The following is an 18,654-nucleotide window of genomic DNA, read 5'->3' on the forward strand; positions in this document are numbered from 1 at the left end:
CCAGAAATGGCAGTTTTTTCTGAAAACTTATATGTAATCAATGTGACGGACAAACCACAGTTTTAAATACCCGGCCTGTAGGTAACTATTTTAAACAGCAAACTGTTGTCAGTTGCTTCTCTGACACACTGAAACAAATTTTTATTGGAGGTCAGAAATGGCAGTATTTTCTGAAAACGTATATGTGATCCGTGTGACGTTGAAAACATAGTTTTAAATACCTGTCCTGTAGGTAAGTATTTTGAACAGCAAACTGCGTTGAATTGCTTCACTGACACACTGAAATAAATCTTTAATGTATACCAGAATTGGCAGTATTTTCAGAGCAATTATACGTGATCCATGTGACGGACAAAGCACAGTTTTAAATAGCTGGATTTTTAGCTCTGTAATATGGAAAGGACCTGGCTGTATTCTGCAGTGCCAATAAGCAAATGGCGCAGAAAAACTGTGTTCTCTGGATTGCTTTTTAAGCAAATAATGAGGATTAAGATCCAAAAAAATATATTCCTTGCCTCTGAGACCTGGGCCTATTTCTAGAAATATCCAACAGCAGCAGCAGACAAAACTGGAATGGAGCCTCTTATGTTATGTGCACTGCAGTCTGTTGTATACCCTGCCTGCCTGCCTATATACACTGCCTGCCTAATATCTCCGCAGATGGATTAGTCCTCATAAGGATATGTGTCTCTAATATAGTTTGGTATACCTACACTAACTAGAAACAAGCAAATCTCTCCCTAGCTCAGCAGCAGCTCTCCCTAGACTGTCTGATTCTGGAGTGACTGTGACGAGCATGGCGGCGACAGTTCTGATATAGACCTGATGACCCTGTGCGGCCAGCCAATCACTGTAATGCCACAACTAACATGGCTGCGGCATTACAGTGAGTGGCAGGCAATCCCTGCATGTTCATTGGCGCTCTTTACAGAGCCAAACATGCTGGGAGATGACCCGAGCTCCCGCCGAGCAACCCCGGAAATACTCGTTGATCGCCGAGCATCTCGAGCAGTGAGATGCTCGGGCAAGCACCGAGCAGTAACAAGCATGCTCACTCATCACTAATGATAGCATAACAAAATAATTCTGAGGTTTCCGAACATTTGATGCTTGCTGTACTATACTTATCTAGATTTCCAGCATGTAACAATTATTTTTTGGATGAGAATAATTATGTCTGCCTAGACTGCAGCAACCACTGTATTGTACAGTATATACACATTGTTGTATAGATTAGCATACGTATATTGAAATTAGAATGAAGTTAAAAAAGTTTCTTTATAAGAAAAGTTTATTTAAGAGCAATAAAGTAATAGTTACCATGACTTTACTGTAGAGAATATATTGTATGAAAAGAAGAAATCTATAAGTAATTCAACCAGTCAATAACAATCACATAAAGCCAAAGCCCTAGAACATATTATTCCAAAATAATGCCAAAGGACAATTCCATTAAGTTCCTGCAGATTGCTGCCCACCCCCATAATGAAAGCTGAGCGGATATATTACATCAATATAAATGTAATGACCCCTCATGGGAGACGAGTGAAATTCCCTGAATGGCACACTTTATTTAGCGTATACTGTTTTTAAAGCAATTGGTTTACAGGTCGCCGTCCCCAAGCAGTGTTATAGTGCCTCTACTAGCAGAGGAAAGATTTTATGGTGAATTATTATGGATATCACTCCAGAATTTCATGTTTCATAGATTTCCAAACTTTATTAAATCGTATCCTGAGGCACCAAATGCCATTATGTGTATATCTATCTAAGGTGTTATAGAGAGTTGAGCACTCTAACTTAATGGAAAACATAAACAAGTCTTTAAATCGCTTAAAATAGAATAGAAATAGAGAATTATATAAAAGAAAAATGACCTGAGAACTAATCCATATAGCTGCCCTCTGGCATTCAAAAGAACTATTAAATATTTTTGACGCTATAGCCAATGTAGTATTAACGAAAACAACTTTTTTTAAAAAAAAAAAAATATATTGTGAAATATATTTTTGGGTAATGGTTTACTCTGAAAATCAATACGGGCATCTCTGGCCCTATATTTAAACCTTTGAAAGGCAAAAAAAAACTTCAATCAGATTTACTACATACTGCACCACAATTTCTATGGGCCCGATTCATCATTTGCATTTTTTGTCATTTTTATTTTTATCTTGTGTTATTTGTTGATTTTTTTTTTGTGCCAAATTCATCAAAATAGAAAAAAAGAATTCCAGCATCAGAATCTTCAGGTAAAATCATATATTTAGTAAGGATACGATAAAAAAGTCACAATTCCTATACCAGGATAATCTAGCAAACGCGTTTTCTGAAACTTATTTGCTAGACTATGCTGGTATAGGAATTGGGACTTTTTTTTATAGTTTCCTTAATTAATTTGTTATTTTATCTGATGATCCTGATGCTGGAATTCTTTTTTTTTCTACTTGTTTCTCCTGTGACAGTACAAGCTTCCACGCATTGGATCTTCATGTAGGTGAGCATTTATTTTTCGTTTTTCACCTAAATTTGTCAAAATGGCGCACACAATTTATAAATTTTGTGCAGTGTTAAAAGTGGTATTTTTTTCTGTCTTTTAATAATTTTTGCACCTTTTTACAGAGTGGTCTCTCCCCCAGAAGAAGGCACGCCTGTCAAAACACTCATCAGGGAAGTGGCTACTCTTTTTTTTTGTCTGCTCAAGCATGTAATAGGACTTAGTCTGAACAGTTCATGTTGTTACTATAATCTACCTGTCATTCAGATATCTGATAGTACCATCTAATACTCTGTACTATTATTGGTTATTCAGTTATCTGTTAACACTATATATTGTCATAAGCTTTCAACATGTACTTTTAATGCTCTGTATTACATTGTACTGACCTAGCTGTGCTGCAGTGCCATTTATTGGTCATTTCGCTGCATGTCACCCCTCTCCATTTTTTTAATGGTAATTTTTTTTTTAATTAAAAGATATATATACTTTTAAACTCAGAAGTTCTTTATGTACATTTTTCTATATGCTTCTATGTTTTTCAAAATGTTGCAAAAATTGCTCAAAAATTACTAGTGTACAAATCACTCCCAGGCGGGAATAGGAGTACATTTGCGACAAATATTGTCATTTGTTTTGAATAATGAATCAAATGAAAACATCTGGAAAACCTAAACCTTGCCCACAATGGTGAACTAGAAAAAAAATAGGCAAAAATGTAGAAAAATAGACTTAAAAAAGATAACTCCAAAATCTTGACAAAAAACAGGCGCAAATGCAATAATGAATTGGGCCCTTTGTGTGAATACACCATATTGAAGATATGATCAATGACATGGTTTTAGTAAACATCCGCATGTATTTTTTATAGACTACAAATGCGAAAACATAGAATTTTTATACTTAGTATTTTATGCTATCTGAGGTTTTTGATAATAATTTGGGAGACAATTTCTGATGCCTGTACCATGGTGTACCTTTTTAGAACCTAGAATATTTAGTAAGGCATGTATAAAAACAAATTGTGCTACTTTTATATTATGGTTTTGGCAGTATAAGTGAACGTTCACACGTGGCAAATTTGGTGTAGAAAATTCTTCAACGGTCCTATTCATCAAAGTGAGGGTATGTTCACTTGGAGCTTTTTGATGTGGATATTTCAAGGTGTAAAATCCACATTCAAAAACTGCAGAACAAAGCAAGTTTTTAAGTGCTTTTTGAGTGTATTTTGTCATGTTTTTTGTATCTGGGGAGTATATTTCTGCTTTAAGTGATTCAGTGCTCCAATTTAGAACTTCAAGCAGCAATGCCTAAAGAATTAAAAAGGTTGTCTGAAACCTAATAGCCAACTTATACTTAATGTCTACTTATCTAATTTTAAAAACGTAGCACTTTTTTGCAATTTACATAAAATAAACATTTCTTATCATTCCATCTCTACACCTACTTCCTGTTTTTACATTTCAGATGATGTTTTGTATGAGTCTCCCCGCATGCACTGTGGAGCCCCAAACAGAATGTCATCAAGGGGAGACAATATTGTAGTGAGCATGCGTGGGTTCTCAATTCCAACACATGCTCAGTATGCACTCCCTGATCACTCCCTCCCTTTCAATGCGTACTAGCAGCGTGCGCACTAGCAGCGTGCGCACTAGCAGCGTGTGCACTAGCAGCGTGCGCACTAGCAGCGTACGCAATAGCAGCGTGCTCTCTTGCTGGTTCGTCACTTTTGTTTAGAGCCAGTGAGGGACCACACTACCAGTGTGCATTGATAGGGACAGAGTGCAACGACCAGAGGGAGCATACTGAGCATGCGTCAGAATTGACAGCCTGCGCAACAGAGGCCATATCTTCCCTAGAAACGGACATCACTGATGACATCTAATTTCCGGGGCAGAAAAAGTAGTTGTGGGGAATGACAACAGCGCCATCCCCCTGATGACGTCCTGGTTAAGGGCGCGGTAAGAATCTGGTGAGTGACCACGGCCCCAGCACCTTGATGACATTCTGTTTGAGGTTCCACAGTGCATACTAGGAGACTAAAAATGAAACATCATGGTAAGTGTAAAAACAGGAGGTAGATGTAAAGAGAATGGTAGGAAATTTTTGATTCATGTAAATCACAAAAGTGCTTAGTTTTTCAAATTAGACAGTAAGAATTGGGTTGGTTGCTGGAAAACCCTTGTAACATCTCTTTAGGTTCTCTGTGTGTCTGTTTGCATTCAGTACATATAAAGGGGTGGCCTGCCTTTTTTTTAGCTGGACATTACAGTGGCATGTAAAAGTTTGGGCACTCCTGGTCAAAATTTTCATGCACTATTGCTGTTTATAAATTTTACAGCAGGGTATTTGCTTATTATGTTTTTATCTTGGGTTTTTGTCTGTTTAGTGGCCAGTGTGAACATGCTCCTACATGCTGCATGAACACCAACTTATATTCTTTAGGAACCCTTGTAACATGTTGCTTCTTTTTACATGTTTGAAAAAATATGAAAAAATACAACACCATGTGCACTGTAGGAGAATTTTCCCTTTGCAACCAATAGGAGATCTATTTAAAGAGTATTTTAAGCAAATTATTTTTAATGTGTTTTTTTTTGGAGCAGAATCTGCTGAAATATTCATGCAAGCAAAAAAAATATCCAGAAATCCACGCACGTTCTGCAGAAACATCTCCATTCAGATCTATGGAAAAGATTTTCAGTAACAGAACTTTTTGCAACAAATCTCCCAGGTTATTGATGTCACATAATGCATCAGTAAGTATTCAATTCCATTGTTGTTCTGTATAACGCATCATCAAACATTCCTGGCCATTGTAGTCCTACCACCTCTGTGATGTCACATCATGCATCATCAAACATTCCAATCCATCATTATCTGGCACTGTATACACTTCATATTGCCAGAGCACCTCAAGGTAACTGAGGTTTTAGGTTTTCAGAGGGGCTGGAAATCAGTAACATCTGATAGTCAGCAGGTAGGCATCCTCTGGAAAGTAAGCATTTAATTTGTAGTTTGTAAATTTAAATAATTTGAAGTTAGTCCTCCTAAATATAATACTAGCTTTAGAAAGCTAAAACCAACAATGACCATGTTCAGGGCCGGACTCTGAAATTCAGTCCTGGCATTTTAAAGCACACAGGCCCATGCTGTCCCTGCCCCCTACCCAGATGGGAGTCTCCATTGCTAATATTACCCTACCTGGAGGAAATTAAGATTTACTACAACTACCTATATTTCTAATAATACCGCTATATAAGATTTAATAATAATGATACCCCAATAATTATATTGCCATATAACAGACAAATAACACCAGACCATAACAACATATTACCAGCAAATATGGTTAATGATAATACCACGATACTAGGACTGATATTACCTCCATATAATTGTAATATCAGTTTTACACCAGTGCTCTGCAGACTATATATGTGTATACTGTACAGGTCCTCACCAGTGACGTTCTTGATGATTGTAGTCATTAATTTTCCCTTTTGATCATCACCTGATGAAGACGGCTTGCATGCCGTCGAAACGCGTTGTGTTTTTACAAGGACTTTAATAAAGGTAGTAATTGCTGAATTTTATATGCCTTAGCGCTTTTTATCACCAGCTTTTACCTTTTGCATTTTCCACATAGAGATCTTTGGCTTACTGCTTTCCAAACCCCTCCTCACGTTCTCTACCTCTACACAAACATGATAGTGCAATAACTAGTGCCCTAGACCATAATAAAGCCCCCACTGTGTCCTGTATAGTGACAGTGCCCCCTCTGTGCCCCTACAAGGTAATAATATTCCCGCTGTTCTTTCTCATAGAATTAATATCTGCTTGTGCCTCTTTATAATAATAATAATCCCCATGTGCCTCCTTTAAGAATACTCCCCCTTGGTGCCTTATAATAATGAACAATTACCTCCCTATAACAATAAAAACACCCCCTTTGCATTCTTATAATAGTGTTGCCTCCTGTGCTTGCCCTATAATGATAACAATCCCCTATTGTGCCTCCTTTTAATAATCACCATCAGTGCATCTTTATTGTAATAATGCCCCTGGGTGTACATAGAAATCATGGGACCCCATAGCAAAAGTTTTGTAATAACATGTAGGTCCAGTCACAGAAGGACATACATTCCAACTTTTCAAGACACGAAGAGGGATATGGCACTTAGACATTTTGCCCCTCTTGAAGGCCCTTAGTGTCCTCACGCCCTTCCATGACCCCCATAGAGTATGGTGTACATATAAATGCTCCTACACCTATGATTGCACCACAAATTCCAATGCCCCACAGCACCCCACACAGTAAGATGGTCACCACAGCTCCCCACACCCCCACAGTATGATTTCCATCACAACTCCCAAATTAGTGCGATGCCCACCACAGTGCCCCATAGATTAATCTGGTCACCACACAGCACCCATAGGGTATGCTGCTCCCCACACAGACCCCATACAGTATGCTGGTCTCCACATAGCCCCCATAGAGTGTACTGGTCCCGACACAGGCTCCATAACGTATAATGGTTCCCACACAGCCCCCCATAATGTATGACTGTCCCCACAGAGCCTCCCAAAAAGTAAAAAAATAATCTTATACTCACCTAATTCAGGCTTCTGGTCCTTTGCAACCTCCATCCCCTCTTCTACCTCTAGAAGCAAAGCAGTAACGTCATAGCGCCGCCCGATGTCCTCTGTGTCACATTGGCCTCCAGCAGGCCATAAGTAGCTTGCATCCTGCTGGAAAAAGTGACTGAGCACGCAGTGGCTCTTTGCACCGCCACAGGTGTTAACAGTACTGCCATCCTGCAGATGTGAGGACGCTGGTACTGATAACAGTGTCACAGTCAGTGCGGCCCATAGCATTTGCCAAATTTGCCCGATGGCCAGTCCGGCCATAATCACGTTGCATAGGATACAGGAGGTTGTATGTGCCCCTCAGTTTGCAAACATAATATACTACATGAGAAACTTTACTATCATTCATGATACATGGCACTCATCTTTTATTATATACCTATATCTCATTTTATAGACAAATGTTCCAGATTTTTAACCCTGGCATTTAAAGACTAACTTTACACCCATATATGAACTCACAATAAGAAGAGCAAAATCATCTACTTACCATCTGACAGAAAAATGACATCATTGCCTAAATCACATGTTACGGAGGAGACGGAAACAGAAGAGACTGAGAAAAAGAATAAAATACTGAAACGCAAACAAGTAAAGAAATATGAAAAGCTAAAAGAAGAGCAAGAAGGAGCAAATGTTGAAACCAAGTGGTGGCATCATTTGCCCTTTTTCAAACCTAGAAAACAGTAAGTATTTTAACTCTCTCTTATACAGTAGTTCTTAGTCCTATTTCAGGTCCTCTGGCCAAGGGACCTGAAATCCCTCGCGGGTTGGTTATCTGATGCCGGGCTTGCAACCCTGACAGCCTCGGACCCCAGTGTCCGGTTCTGTAGTTCTCTCTCTCAGCCTGGACCGGCTCTCGTCGCCTCTGTCCCCGGCTTGCTGTTCCTCCTTTGCCTCCCGGACTCCTCAGCTGCTGCTGACCTGTCCCTTTCCTCTGGGAACCCTTCTGGATGCTTCAGAAGTGGGTCCTGCTCTCTCTAACCCTGCCCTCAGTTCCAGCTTTTATAGGGGCAGCCAGCTCCCCCTACTGGCCTGGGACAGGAGGTGCTGCATGCTAATGGTCCCAGACACAGCCTTTAATGTTTGTGGCACCCAGACCTGGGGTGACACACAGACTCACAATAAAACATACAAAAACGAAACCAAAATGGATTTTCCTGGGAAATATGTTAAGGAACATCCTTTCCAGGGTAATGACTTCTATATAAAGCAAAATAAATAACCAAAAACAAAAATCCTCCTCCATACCTTGGGCTATGTTCACACGTAGCGTTTGATGCGTTTTTTCACTTTTGCATTGCTTTCAACTGTGAAAAATGCATTCAGTAGGAAATGTCATTTTAACATTTTACAACCTTATCTGGCCATGTGGTGTATGAGATATCATCAGACACATCGTTTATGAAGTCCATCATTTATGAAGGAGGGACTCTGAAAGTCACAAAGCCTATTTTTATAGGGCCATCAGGCGGCCTTTACTATTCTTAAAGGGCCAGCACTCGGCCCTCACTGTTCTTAGAGAGCCATCAGCCGGCTATGTCCCTTGGAAGAGATGTGGAGGTCAGAGGGCCTCCTGAAAACAATGTTCCCATTATTAGGAAGTGGGTCTCCCATTATGTTTGCCTATGCAGTGAATGCAAGGGTTGCCAAAAATTTGGAGGCACTCCAATGCCCCATGGAAGAGACATGGAGGAGGGCCTGATAAAAAAAATGTTCCCATTAGAAAGGAGCGGGTCTCCTATACTTGTAATGCCCATGCACTAACTGTATGAGCTGACAAACATTTACCCCTGGGGGGTATACATGAACATACTGTATAAAAAATTTTTTTTACAGGCATCATAAACACCCTTTAAAAAAATTATGTGGGTGTTGCATCACGGACCACGGTCACTCTGGTGATATGGTGGTGGAGGATGAGGAGAAGGAGGAGGACAAGAGCAAATAGCCAAAATCAGGAAGCGTATAACCTTGAGTGGGTGTGAAGAGGTGCATGGGAATACACCTCCAAAAAAAAGACACTGGATTTGAGTTTATGTTACGCTGCTATCATTCGGTGGTGTTGAGAAGTCTGGCCCAATCCAGCCCTTGTTCATTTTTATAAGAGTCAGCCTGTCAGCATTTTCAGTTGACAGGCAGAATGCGCTTATCAATTATAATTCCACCAGCGGCACTAAAAACCCGCTCTGGTAAAACGCTGGCAGCAGGGCAGGATAGGACCTCCAAGGCATAGAGAGCCAGTTCATTCCACGTATCCAGCTTGGATACCCAATAATTATAAGGCACAGAGGAATCACGGAGGACGTTGGTACAGTCAGCAAGGTACTCCCTCAGCATCTTCCCAAACTTTGCACTCCTTATGAGACTACCCCGCGCCTCAGAGCTTGTGCAATGGGCTTTGACAGTGTTCCCCTGCCTCTGCTGGATTGAAGTTGTCTCTCTCGCCTGTACTCCTTGGTTGTCCAAAGAACTGTGACCTCTGCCGCCAGCGTTTTCAGATGGAAATTTTTTAATAGTTCCGCAACAAGGGCCTTCTGGTACAGCCCCATTTTTGTAGACCTGTCCGCCTCAGGAATAAGAGATATAAAGTTCTCCTTGTGGCATGGGTCTAGAAGTGTCACCAACCAGTAATGACTGTCACCCAAAATTTTGAGAAGGCGAGGGTCATGGGAAAGGCATCGTAACATGAACTCAGCCATGCGTCCCAGACTGCTAACAGGCAAGACTTCCGTGTCCTCACCAACAAGATGACTGACCATGCTCTCCTCCTCCTCCTCCTCCTCCTCTCTGTCCTCTGGCCATCCATGCTGAACAGACGGTATGACAGCTGTGCAGGTAGTACCGTCTATAGCGCATGAAACTAGCTCCTGTTCTTCCTCCTCCTCTTCCTCATTGTCACCCAATCCACGTTGGGATGAGATGAGGCTGGGCTGTGTGTAATCACCCTGTATGGTTCCTTGTTCCATCTCATGCTATCTTCTCACAATCAAAGTGGATGCTGCAATGCATCCTCTTTGATTGTGAGAAGAGAGCATTTCAGAAGACATAGATGCGGGATGGGGACGGTAATTATGGCGTCATTGCCGCTCACCATCTTGGTTGAGTCCTCAAAGTTTTGGAGGATGGTACATATGTATGACATCCATGTCCACTCCTGAGGTCTTATGTCATCACACACCAGTCTGTGAGCCGGAAGCTGCAAATGCTGCTGAAACACTGCAAGGGCGGCGGAAGCTGTTGGTGACTTTCTAAAATGGGCACAGAGGCGGCGTACTTTAACAAGCAGATCCGGCAGCTCCGGGAAGGATTTGAGAAACTGCTGAACCATGAGGTTAAGTACATGGGCCAGGCATGGAACGTGTGTGAGCTTGCCTCACCTCAGAGCCGCCACCAGATTCCAGCCATTGTCACACACGACCATGCCTGACTGTAGGTTCAGCGGTGTGAGCCACAGATCTGCCTGCTCTTTCAGAGCTGTCCACAACTCTTCAGCATTGTGCGGTTTGTCACCTAAGCATATTAGCTTCAGCACACCCTGTTGCCGCTTGGCCGAGGCAGTGCTGCAGTGCTTCCAGCTTGTGACTGATGTGGTCATTTCGGAGATGGAGGCTGAAGAGGAGGATGAGGTGCAGGAGCTGTAGACTGTGAGGGCAACCTGGTTGACCTAGGGCCCGCAATCCTTGGCGTCGGGAGGACGTGTTCCGTCCCAAGGTCTGACTGGGTCCCGACTTCCACTATGTTAACCCAGTGTGCCGTCAGCAAGATGTACCGTCCATGTGTCCGTGGTTAAGTGGACTTTTCCGGTAACTGCGCTGTTGAGGGCACGGCTAATGTTTTGGGACACGTGCTTGTGTAATGCAGGGACGGCACACCGGGAGAAATAGTGGCGGCTGGGGACCGAGTACCGAGGGACGGCCGCCGCCATCAGTTTGGGGAATGCTTCCGTCTCCACGAGCCTAAAAGGCAACATTTTGAGTGCAAGCAGTCGTGAAATATGGGAATTTAGTAGTGTGGTCTGTGGGGCGTTGGCTGCGTATTTGCACTTGCGTTCCAAGGACTGGGGTATGGACAACTGAACGCTGCGCTGGGACAAGGACGTGGACGTGCTTCCTGATGCTACTTGAGAGTGTGCAACGACAATTGCCGGGGATGGAGGCATCTTTGCATGCACCATGGACAGGGGATTGGCTTGCATGCACAACAGCAGAAGAAGCAATAGTGCCACCCGCAGACACTGTTCCTGCACCCTGGGGTTTGGCCAACAAAGTCAGGTGCTTTGCTGCCATGTGCCTGATCATGCTGGTGGTGGTCAGGCTGCTAGTTTTGCCACCCCTGCTGATGCTGGCCTGGCAGGTGGTGCAAATGGCCTTTTTGGGGTTATCGGCAGGATCTTTAAAAAACAACCAGACTCGGGAAGACCTAACAGTTGTACTGGCAACTTCCTTTGTGTTGGTGTTACGGGGAACGGTTGCCTGCCTTCTGTCTGCGGCCACCACACTGCTTCTTCCTGCCTGTTGGGGTGCTCTGCCTCCCTCCCCCTGTGTGCTGCTGTCCTCCTGCCAAGTTGGGTCAGTTACTATATCATCCACCACGTCGTCTTCCACTTCCGCACCCTGGTCCTCCTCCTGACTTTCTGGCAATTGTGTCTCATCATCGTCCACCTCTTGTGACACTTTCCCACCGTCGCCTTCATGTGACCGTGGCTGCTCAAATATTTGGGCATCACTACATGCGATCTCCTCTTGCCCCGCTTCAAGTGGACCGGGCGAGAGGCCCGAATCTATAAATGGAAAAGTGAACAGCTCTTCAGAGTGTTCAAGTGTGGGTTCAGTTGTCTCTGGGCACTCGGCATGGTGGGAGGAAGGAGGATCAGGGTGAGGAATATGTGGTCCAGACTCACGGCTACTGAGACTTGACCGTGTGGAAGACAGGGTGGTGGTGGTGGTGGTGACTAAGTGACTGAAAGCATTATCCGCTATCCAACCAACAACCTTTTGACACTGCTCTGGGTTCAATAGTCGTGTGCTGCGGTCCCCTAGGAATTGGGACAGGAAGGTCGGGCGAGAATATGTGGGTGTTTGTTGTGGCACAATTTCAGCTTGCCCACGGCCTCCGCCTCTCCATGCACCATCACGTCCAGTTCCCCATCCCTTGCCACGCTCCTTGCCCATTTTAAATGGAGGACAATATCTTCCACGCTCACTACAAATGGCTGAATTTGGAGCGAAGTTATATGTAATCTGTGTGATGAAGAAACAACAGTTTTAAATAACTGGCCTGTAGGTAACTATTTTGACCAGCAAACCGGTGCCAAAAACTTTGCTAGCACACTGAAAAAAAATTTGAATGGGGGCCAAAAATGGCAGTATTTTCAGCGCAATACCATGTGAATGTGATCCGTGTGACGGAGAAACCACAGTTTTAAATATCTGGATTATTAGCGCTGTAATATGGAAAGGACCTGGCTGTATTCTGCAGCGCCAACAAGCAAATGGCGCAGAAAAACGGTGTTCTCTGGATTGCTTTGTAAGCAAATAATGAAGATTAAGATCCAAAAAAATTATTCCTGGCCCCTGAGACCTGGGCCTTTGTCTAGAAATATCTAACAGCAGCAGAAGGCAGAACTGGAATGGACTCTCTTGTGCTATATGCACTGGAGTCTGCTATATACCCTGCCTGCCTATATACACTGCCTGCCTAATATCTTTGCAGATGGATTAGTCCTCAGAAGGACTGTTTGTTGAGATGGATATGTGTAATGTACTTGTTTTCTCCCTACACTACCTAATACACAACCAAATCTTTCAAAAGGGCCAACAAGTGCTAAGCATCTCTGGGAACTCCTTCAAGATTGTTGGAAGACCATTTCCAGTGACTACCTCTTGAAGCTCATCAAGAGAATGCCATGAGTGTGCAAAGCAGTCATCAAAGCAAAAAGGTGGCTACTTTGAAAAACCTAGAATATAAGACATATTTTCAGTTGTTTCACACTTTTTTGTTAAGTATATAATTCCACATGTGTTAATTCATAGTTTTGATGCCTTCAGTGTGAATGTACAATTTTCATAGTCAAGAAAATACAGAAAAATCTTTAAATGAGAAGATGTGTCCAAACTTTTGGTCTGTACTGTACCTATATCTCATTTTATAGACAAATGTTCCAGATTTTTAACCTTGGCATTTAAAGACTAACTTTACACCCATATATGAACTCACAGTAAGAAGAGCAAAATCATCTACTTACCATCTGCCAGAAAAATGTCTTCATTGCCTACATCACATGTTAAGGAGAAGACGGAAACAGAAGAGACTGAGAAAAAGAATAAAATACTGAAACGCAAACAAGTAAAGAAATATGAAAAGCTAAAAGAAGAACAAGAAGGAGCAAATGTTGAAACCAAGTGGTGGCATCATCTGCCCTTTTTCAAACCTAGAAAACAGTAAGTATTTTAACTCTCTCTTATACAGTAGTTCTTAGTCCTATTTTACATAGATTTTGAAATGCTTTTTTTGTTGCAAATAATAAAAATATCTCTTAACTAGTGATGGGCGAGCACTAAAATGCTCGGGTGCTCGATGCTCGGGTCGAGCACATTGGAATACTCGGGTGCTCGACCCGAGCAACGAGCCCAATGTAAGTCTATGGGAAACTTGAGCATTTTTCAGATGGCTCCCCTCGGCGGTCTGCAGAGGGCCTAAAAATTGCCCAAATCGATGGAAACAGTGGTCAAATCACATTGGAACAGCATGGGGAAGACCCCTGGAAGCATTTCTGACTACCAGGTCACTTTTGTCAACAACGTTGTCAGAGGTATTACGCCACTTTTACAGACTCACAATAAAACATACAAAAATGAAACCAAAATGGATTTTCCTGGGAAATATGTTAAGGAACTTCCTTTCCAGGGTAATGACTTGTATATAAAGCAAAATAAATAACCAAAAACAAAAATCCTCCTCCATACCTTGGGCTATGTTCACACGTAGCTTTTGATGCGTTTTTTCACTTTTGCATTGCTTTCAACTGTGAAAAATGCATTCACCAGGAAATGTCATTTTAACATTTTACAACCTTATCTGGCCATATGGTGTGTGAGATATCAGACACATCGTTTATGAAGTCCATCATTTATGAAGGAGGGACTCTGAAAGTCACAAAGCCTATTTTTATAGGGCCATCAGGCGGCCTTTACTATTCTTAAAGGGCCAGCACTCGGCCCTCACTATTCTTAGAGAGCCATCAGCCGGCTATGTCCCTTGGAAGAGATGTGGAGGTCAGAGGGCCTCGTGAAAACAATGTTCCCATTATTAGGAAGTGGGTCTCCCATTATGTTTGCCTATGCAGTGAATGCAAGGGTTGCCAAAAATTTGGAGGCACTCCAATGCCCCTTGGAAGAGACGTAGAGGAGGCCCTACTGAAAAAAAATATTCCCATTATTAGGAAGTGGGTCTCCCATTGTGTTTACCTATGCAGTGAATGCAAGGGCTGCCAAAAATTGGGAGGCACTCCAATGCCCCTTGGAAGAGACATGGAGGAGGGCCTGATAAAAAAAATGTTCCCATTAGAAAGGAGCGGATCTCCTATACTTGTAATGCCCATGCACTAACTGTATGGGCTGACAAACATTTACCCCTGGGGGGTATACATGAACATACTGTCTAAAAAAATTTTTTTACAGGCATCATAAATACCCTTTAAAAAAATTATGTGGGTGTTGCATCACGGATCACAGTCACCCTGGTGATATGGTGGTGGAGGATGAGGATGAGAAGAAGGAGGAGGACAAGAGCAAATAGCCAAAATCAGGAAGCATATACCCATGAGTGGGTGTGAAGAGGTGCATGGGAATACACCTCCCAAAAAAAGACACTGGATTTGAGTTTGTTACGCTGCTATCATTTGGTGGTGTTGAGAAGTCTGGCCCAACCCAGCTCTTGTTCATTTTTATAAGAGTCAGCCTGTCAGCATTTTCAGTTGACAGGCGGATGCGCTTATCAGTTATAATTCCACCAGCGGCACTAAAAACACGCTCTGGTAAAATGCTGGCGGCAAGGCAGGATAAGACCTCCAAGGCATAGAGAGCCAGTTCATTCCACGTATCCTGCTTGGATACCCAATAATTATAAGGCACAGATGAATCAAGGAGGACGTTGGTACAGTCAGCAAGGTACTCCCTCAGCATCTTCCCAAACTTTGCACTCCTTATGAGAGTACCCCACGCCTCAGGGCTTGTGCGATGGGCTTTGACAGTGTTCCCCTGCCTCTGCTGGATTGAAGTTGTCTCTCTCGCCTGTACTCCTTGGTTGTCCAAAGAACTGTGACCTCTGCCGCCAGCGTTTTCAGATGGAAATTGTTTTAATAGTTCCGCAACAAGGGCCTTCTGGTACAGCCCCGTTTTTGTAGACCTGTCCGCCTCAGGAATAAGAGATATAAAGTTCTCCTTGTAGCGTGGGTCTAGAAGTGTCACCAACCAGTAATGACTGTCACCCAAAATTTTGAGAACACGAGGGTCATGGGAAAGGCAGCGTAACATGAACTCAGCCATGCGTCCCAGACTGCTAACAGGCAAGACTTCCGTGTCCTCACCAACAGGATGACTGATCATGCTCTCCTCCTCCTCCTCTCTGTCCTCTGGCCATCCATGCTGAACAGACTGTATGACAGCTGTGCAGGTAGTACCGTCTATAGCGCATGAAACTAGCTCCTGTTCTTCCTCCTCCTCCTCCTCTTCCTCATTGTCACCCAATCCACGTTGGGATGAGATGAGGCTGGGCTGTGTGTAATCACCCTGTATGGTTCCTTGTTCCATCTCATCATGCTCTGCCTGCAATGCATCCTCTTTGATTGTGAGAAGAGAGCATTTCAGAAGACTGAGAAGCGGGATGGGGACGGTAATTATGGCGTCACCGCCGCTCACCATCTTGGTGGAGTCCTCAAAGTTTTGGAGGATGGTACATATGTCAGACATCCATGTCCACTCCTGAGGTCTTACGTCATCACACACCAGTCTGTTAGCCGGAAGCTGCAAATGCTGCTGAAACATGGCAAGGGCGGCGGAAGCTGTAGGTGACTTTCTAAAATGGGCACAGAGGCGGCGTACTTTAACAAGCAGATCCGGCAGCTCCGGGAAGGATTTGAGAAACTGCTGAACCATGAGGTTAAGTACATGGGCCAGGCATGGTACATGTGTGAGCTCGCCTCACCTCAGAGCCGTCACCAGGTTCCAGCCATTGTCACACACGACCATGCTTGACTGAAAGTTCAGCGGTGTGAGCCACAGATCTGCCTGCTCTTTCAGAGCTGTCCACAACTCTTCAGCATTGTGCGGTTTGTCACCTAAGCATATTAGCTTCAGCACACCCTGTTGCCGCTTGGCCGAGGCAGTGCTGCAGTGCTTCCAGCTTGTGACTGATGTGGTCATTTCGGAGATGGAGGCTGAAGAGGAGGATGAGATGCAGGAGCTGTAGACTGTGAGGGCAACCTGGTTGACCTAGGGCCCACAATCCTTGGCGTAGGGAGGACGTGTTCGGTCCCAAGGTCCGACTGGATCCCGGCTTCCACTATGTTAACCCAGTGTGCCGTCAGCAAGATGTACCGTCCCTGCCCACAAGCACTTGTCCATGTGTCCGTGGTTAAGTGGACTTTTCCGGTAACTGCGCTGTTGAGGGCACGGCTAATGTTTTGGGACACGTGCTTGTGTAATACAGGGACGGCACACCGGGAGAAATAGTGGCGGCTGGGGACCGAGTACCGAGGGACGGCCGCCGCCACCAGGTTGGCGAATGCTTCCGTCTCCACGAGCCTAAAAGGCAACATTTTGAGTACAAGCAGTTGTGAAATGTGGGAATTTAGTAGTGTGGCCTGTGGGGTGTTGGCTGCGTATTTGCGCTTGCGTTCCAAGGACTGGGGTATGGACAACTGAACGCTGCGCTGGGACAAGGACGTGGACGTGCTTCCTGATGTTGCTACTTGAGAGTGTGCAACGACAGGTGCCGGGGATGGAGGCATCTTTGCATGCACCATGGACAGGGGTTTGGCTTGCATGCACAACAGCGGAAGGAGCAATGGTGCCACCCGCAGACACTGTTCCTTGACCCTGTGGTTCGGCCAACAAAGTCAGGTGCTTTGCTGCCATGTGCCTGATCATGCTGGTGGTGGTCAGGCTGCTAGTTTTGCCACTCCTGCTGATGCTGGCCAGGCAGGTGGTGCAAATGGCCTTTTTGGGGTTATCAGCAGGGTCTTTAAAAAACAACCAGACTCGGGAAGACCTAACAGTTGTACTGGCAACTTCCTCTGTGTTGGTGTTACGGGGAACGGTTGCCTTCCTTCTGTCTGCGGCCACCACACTGCTTCTTCCTGCCTGTTGGGGTGCTCTGCCTCCCTCCCCCTGTGTGCTGCTGTCCTCCTGCCAGGTTGGGTCAGTTACTATATCATTCACCATGTCGTCTTCCACTTCCGCACTCTGGTCCTCCTCCTGACTTTCTGGCAATTGTGTCTCATCATCGTCCACCTCTTGTGACACTTTACCACCGTCGCCTTCGTGTGACCGTGGCTGCTCAAATATTTGGTCATCGCTACATGCAATCTCCTCTTGCCCCGCTTCAAGTGGACCGGGCAAGAGGCCTGAATCTATAAATTGAAAAGTGAACAGCTCTTCAGAGTGTCCAAGTGTGGGATCAGTTGTCTCTGGGCACTCGGCATGGTGGGAGGAAGGAGGATCAGGGTGAGGAATATGTGGTCCAGACTCACGGCTACTGAGACTTGACCGTGTGGAAGACAGGGTGGTGGTGGTGGTGGTGGCTAAGTGACTGGAAGCATTATTCGCTATCCAACCAACAACCTTTTGACACTGCTCTGGGTTCAATAGTTGTGTGTTGTGGTCCCCTAGGAATTGGGGCAGGAAGGTCGGGCGAGAAGATGTGGGTGTTTGTTGTGGCACAATTTCAGCTTGCCCATGGCCTCGGCCTCCGCCTCTCCATGCACCATCACCATCACGTCCAGTTCCCCATCGCTTGCCACGCTCCTTGCTCATTTTAAATGGAGGACAATATCTTCCACGCTCACTACAAATGGCTGAATTTGGAGCGAAGTTATATGTAATCTGTGTGATGGAGAAACCACAGTTTTAAATACCTGGCCTGTAGGTAACTATTTTGACCAGCAAACCGATGCCAAAAACTTTGCTGACACACTGAAAATAAATTAGAATGGAGGCCAGAAATGGCAGAATTTTCAGAAAACATATATGTGATCCGTGTGACGGACAAACCACAGTTTTAAATACCTGGCCTGTAGGTAACTATTTTGACCAGCAAACCGGTGCCAAAAAATTTGCTAACACGCTGAAAAAAAATTTGAATTGAGGCCAAAAATGGCAGTATTTTCAGCGCAATTATATCTGAATGTGATCCGTGTGACGGAGAAACCACAGTTTTAAATAGCTGGATTTTTAGCGCTGTAATATGGAAAGGACCTGGCTGTATTCTGCAGTGCCAACAAGCAAATG

The 18,654-nt window shown here is 44.1% G+C and overlaps 1 protein-coding gene across 1 annotated transcript in view; it reads left to right on the forward strand.

The window, feature by feature from the left end:
- Positions 1-4,743: 4,743 nt before the first annotated feature.
- Positions 4,744-18,654, forward strand: part of LOC141156922 (uncharacterized) — a 30,649-nt gene continuing 16,738 nt past the window's right edge. Inside the window, exons 1-3 of the mRNA XM_073643525.1 lie at positions 4,744-5,253; positions 7,542-7,830; positions 13,366-13,587. Coding sequence (XP_073499626.1) covers positions 7,649-7,830; positions 13,366-13,587 — 404 coding nt within the window. The 5' untranslated portion in view covers positions 4,744-5,253; positions 7,542-7,648. The remainder of the gene's footprint in view (positions 5,254-7,541; positions 7,831-13,365; positions 13,588-18,654) is intronic.

Source organism: Phyllobates terribilis, unplaced genomic scaffold, assembly GCF_046119375.1.
Source record: "Phyllobates terribilis strain yellow unplaced genomic scaffold, ASM4611937v1 Scaffold_1__5_contigs__length_1240528914, whole genome shotgun sequence".
NCBI classification, from domain to species: Eukaryota; Metazoa; Chordata; class Amphibia; order Anura; family Dendrobatidae; genus Phyllobates; species Phyllobates terribilis.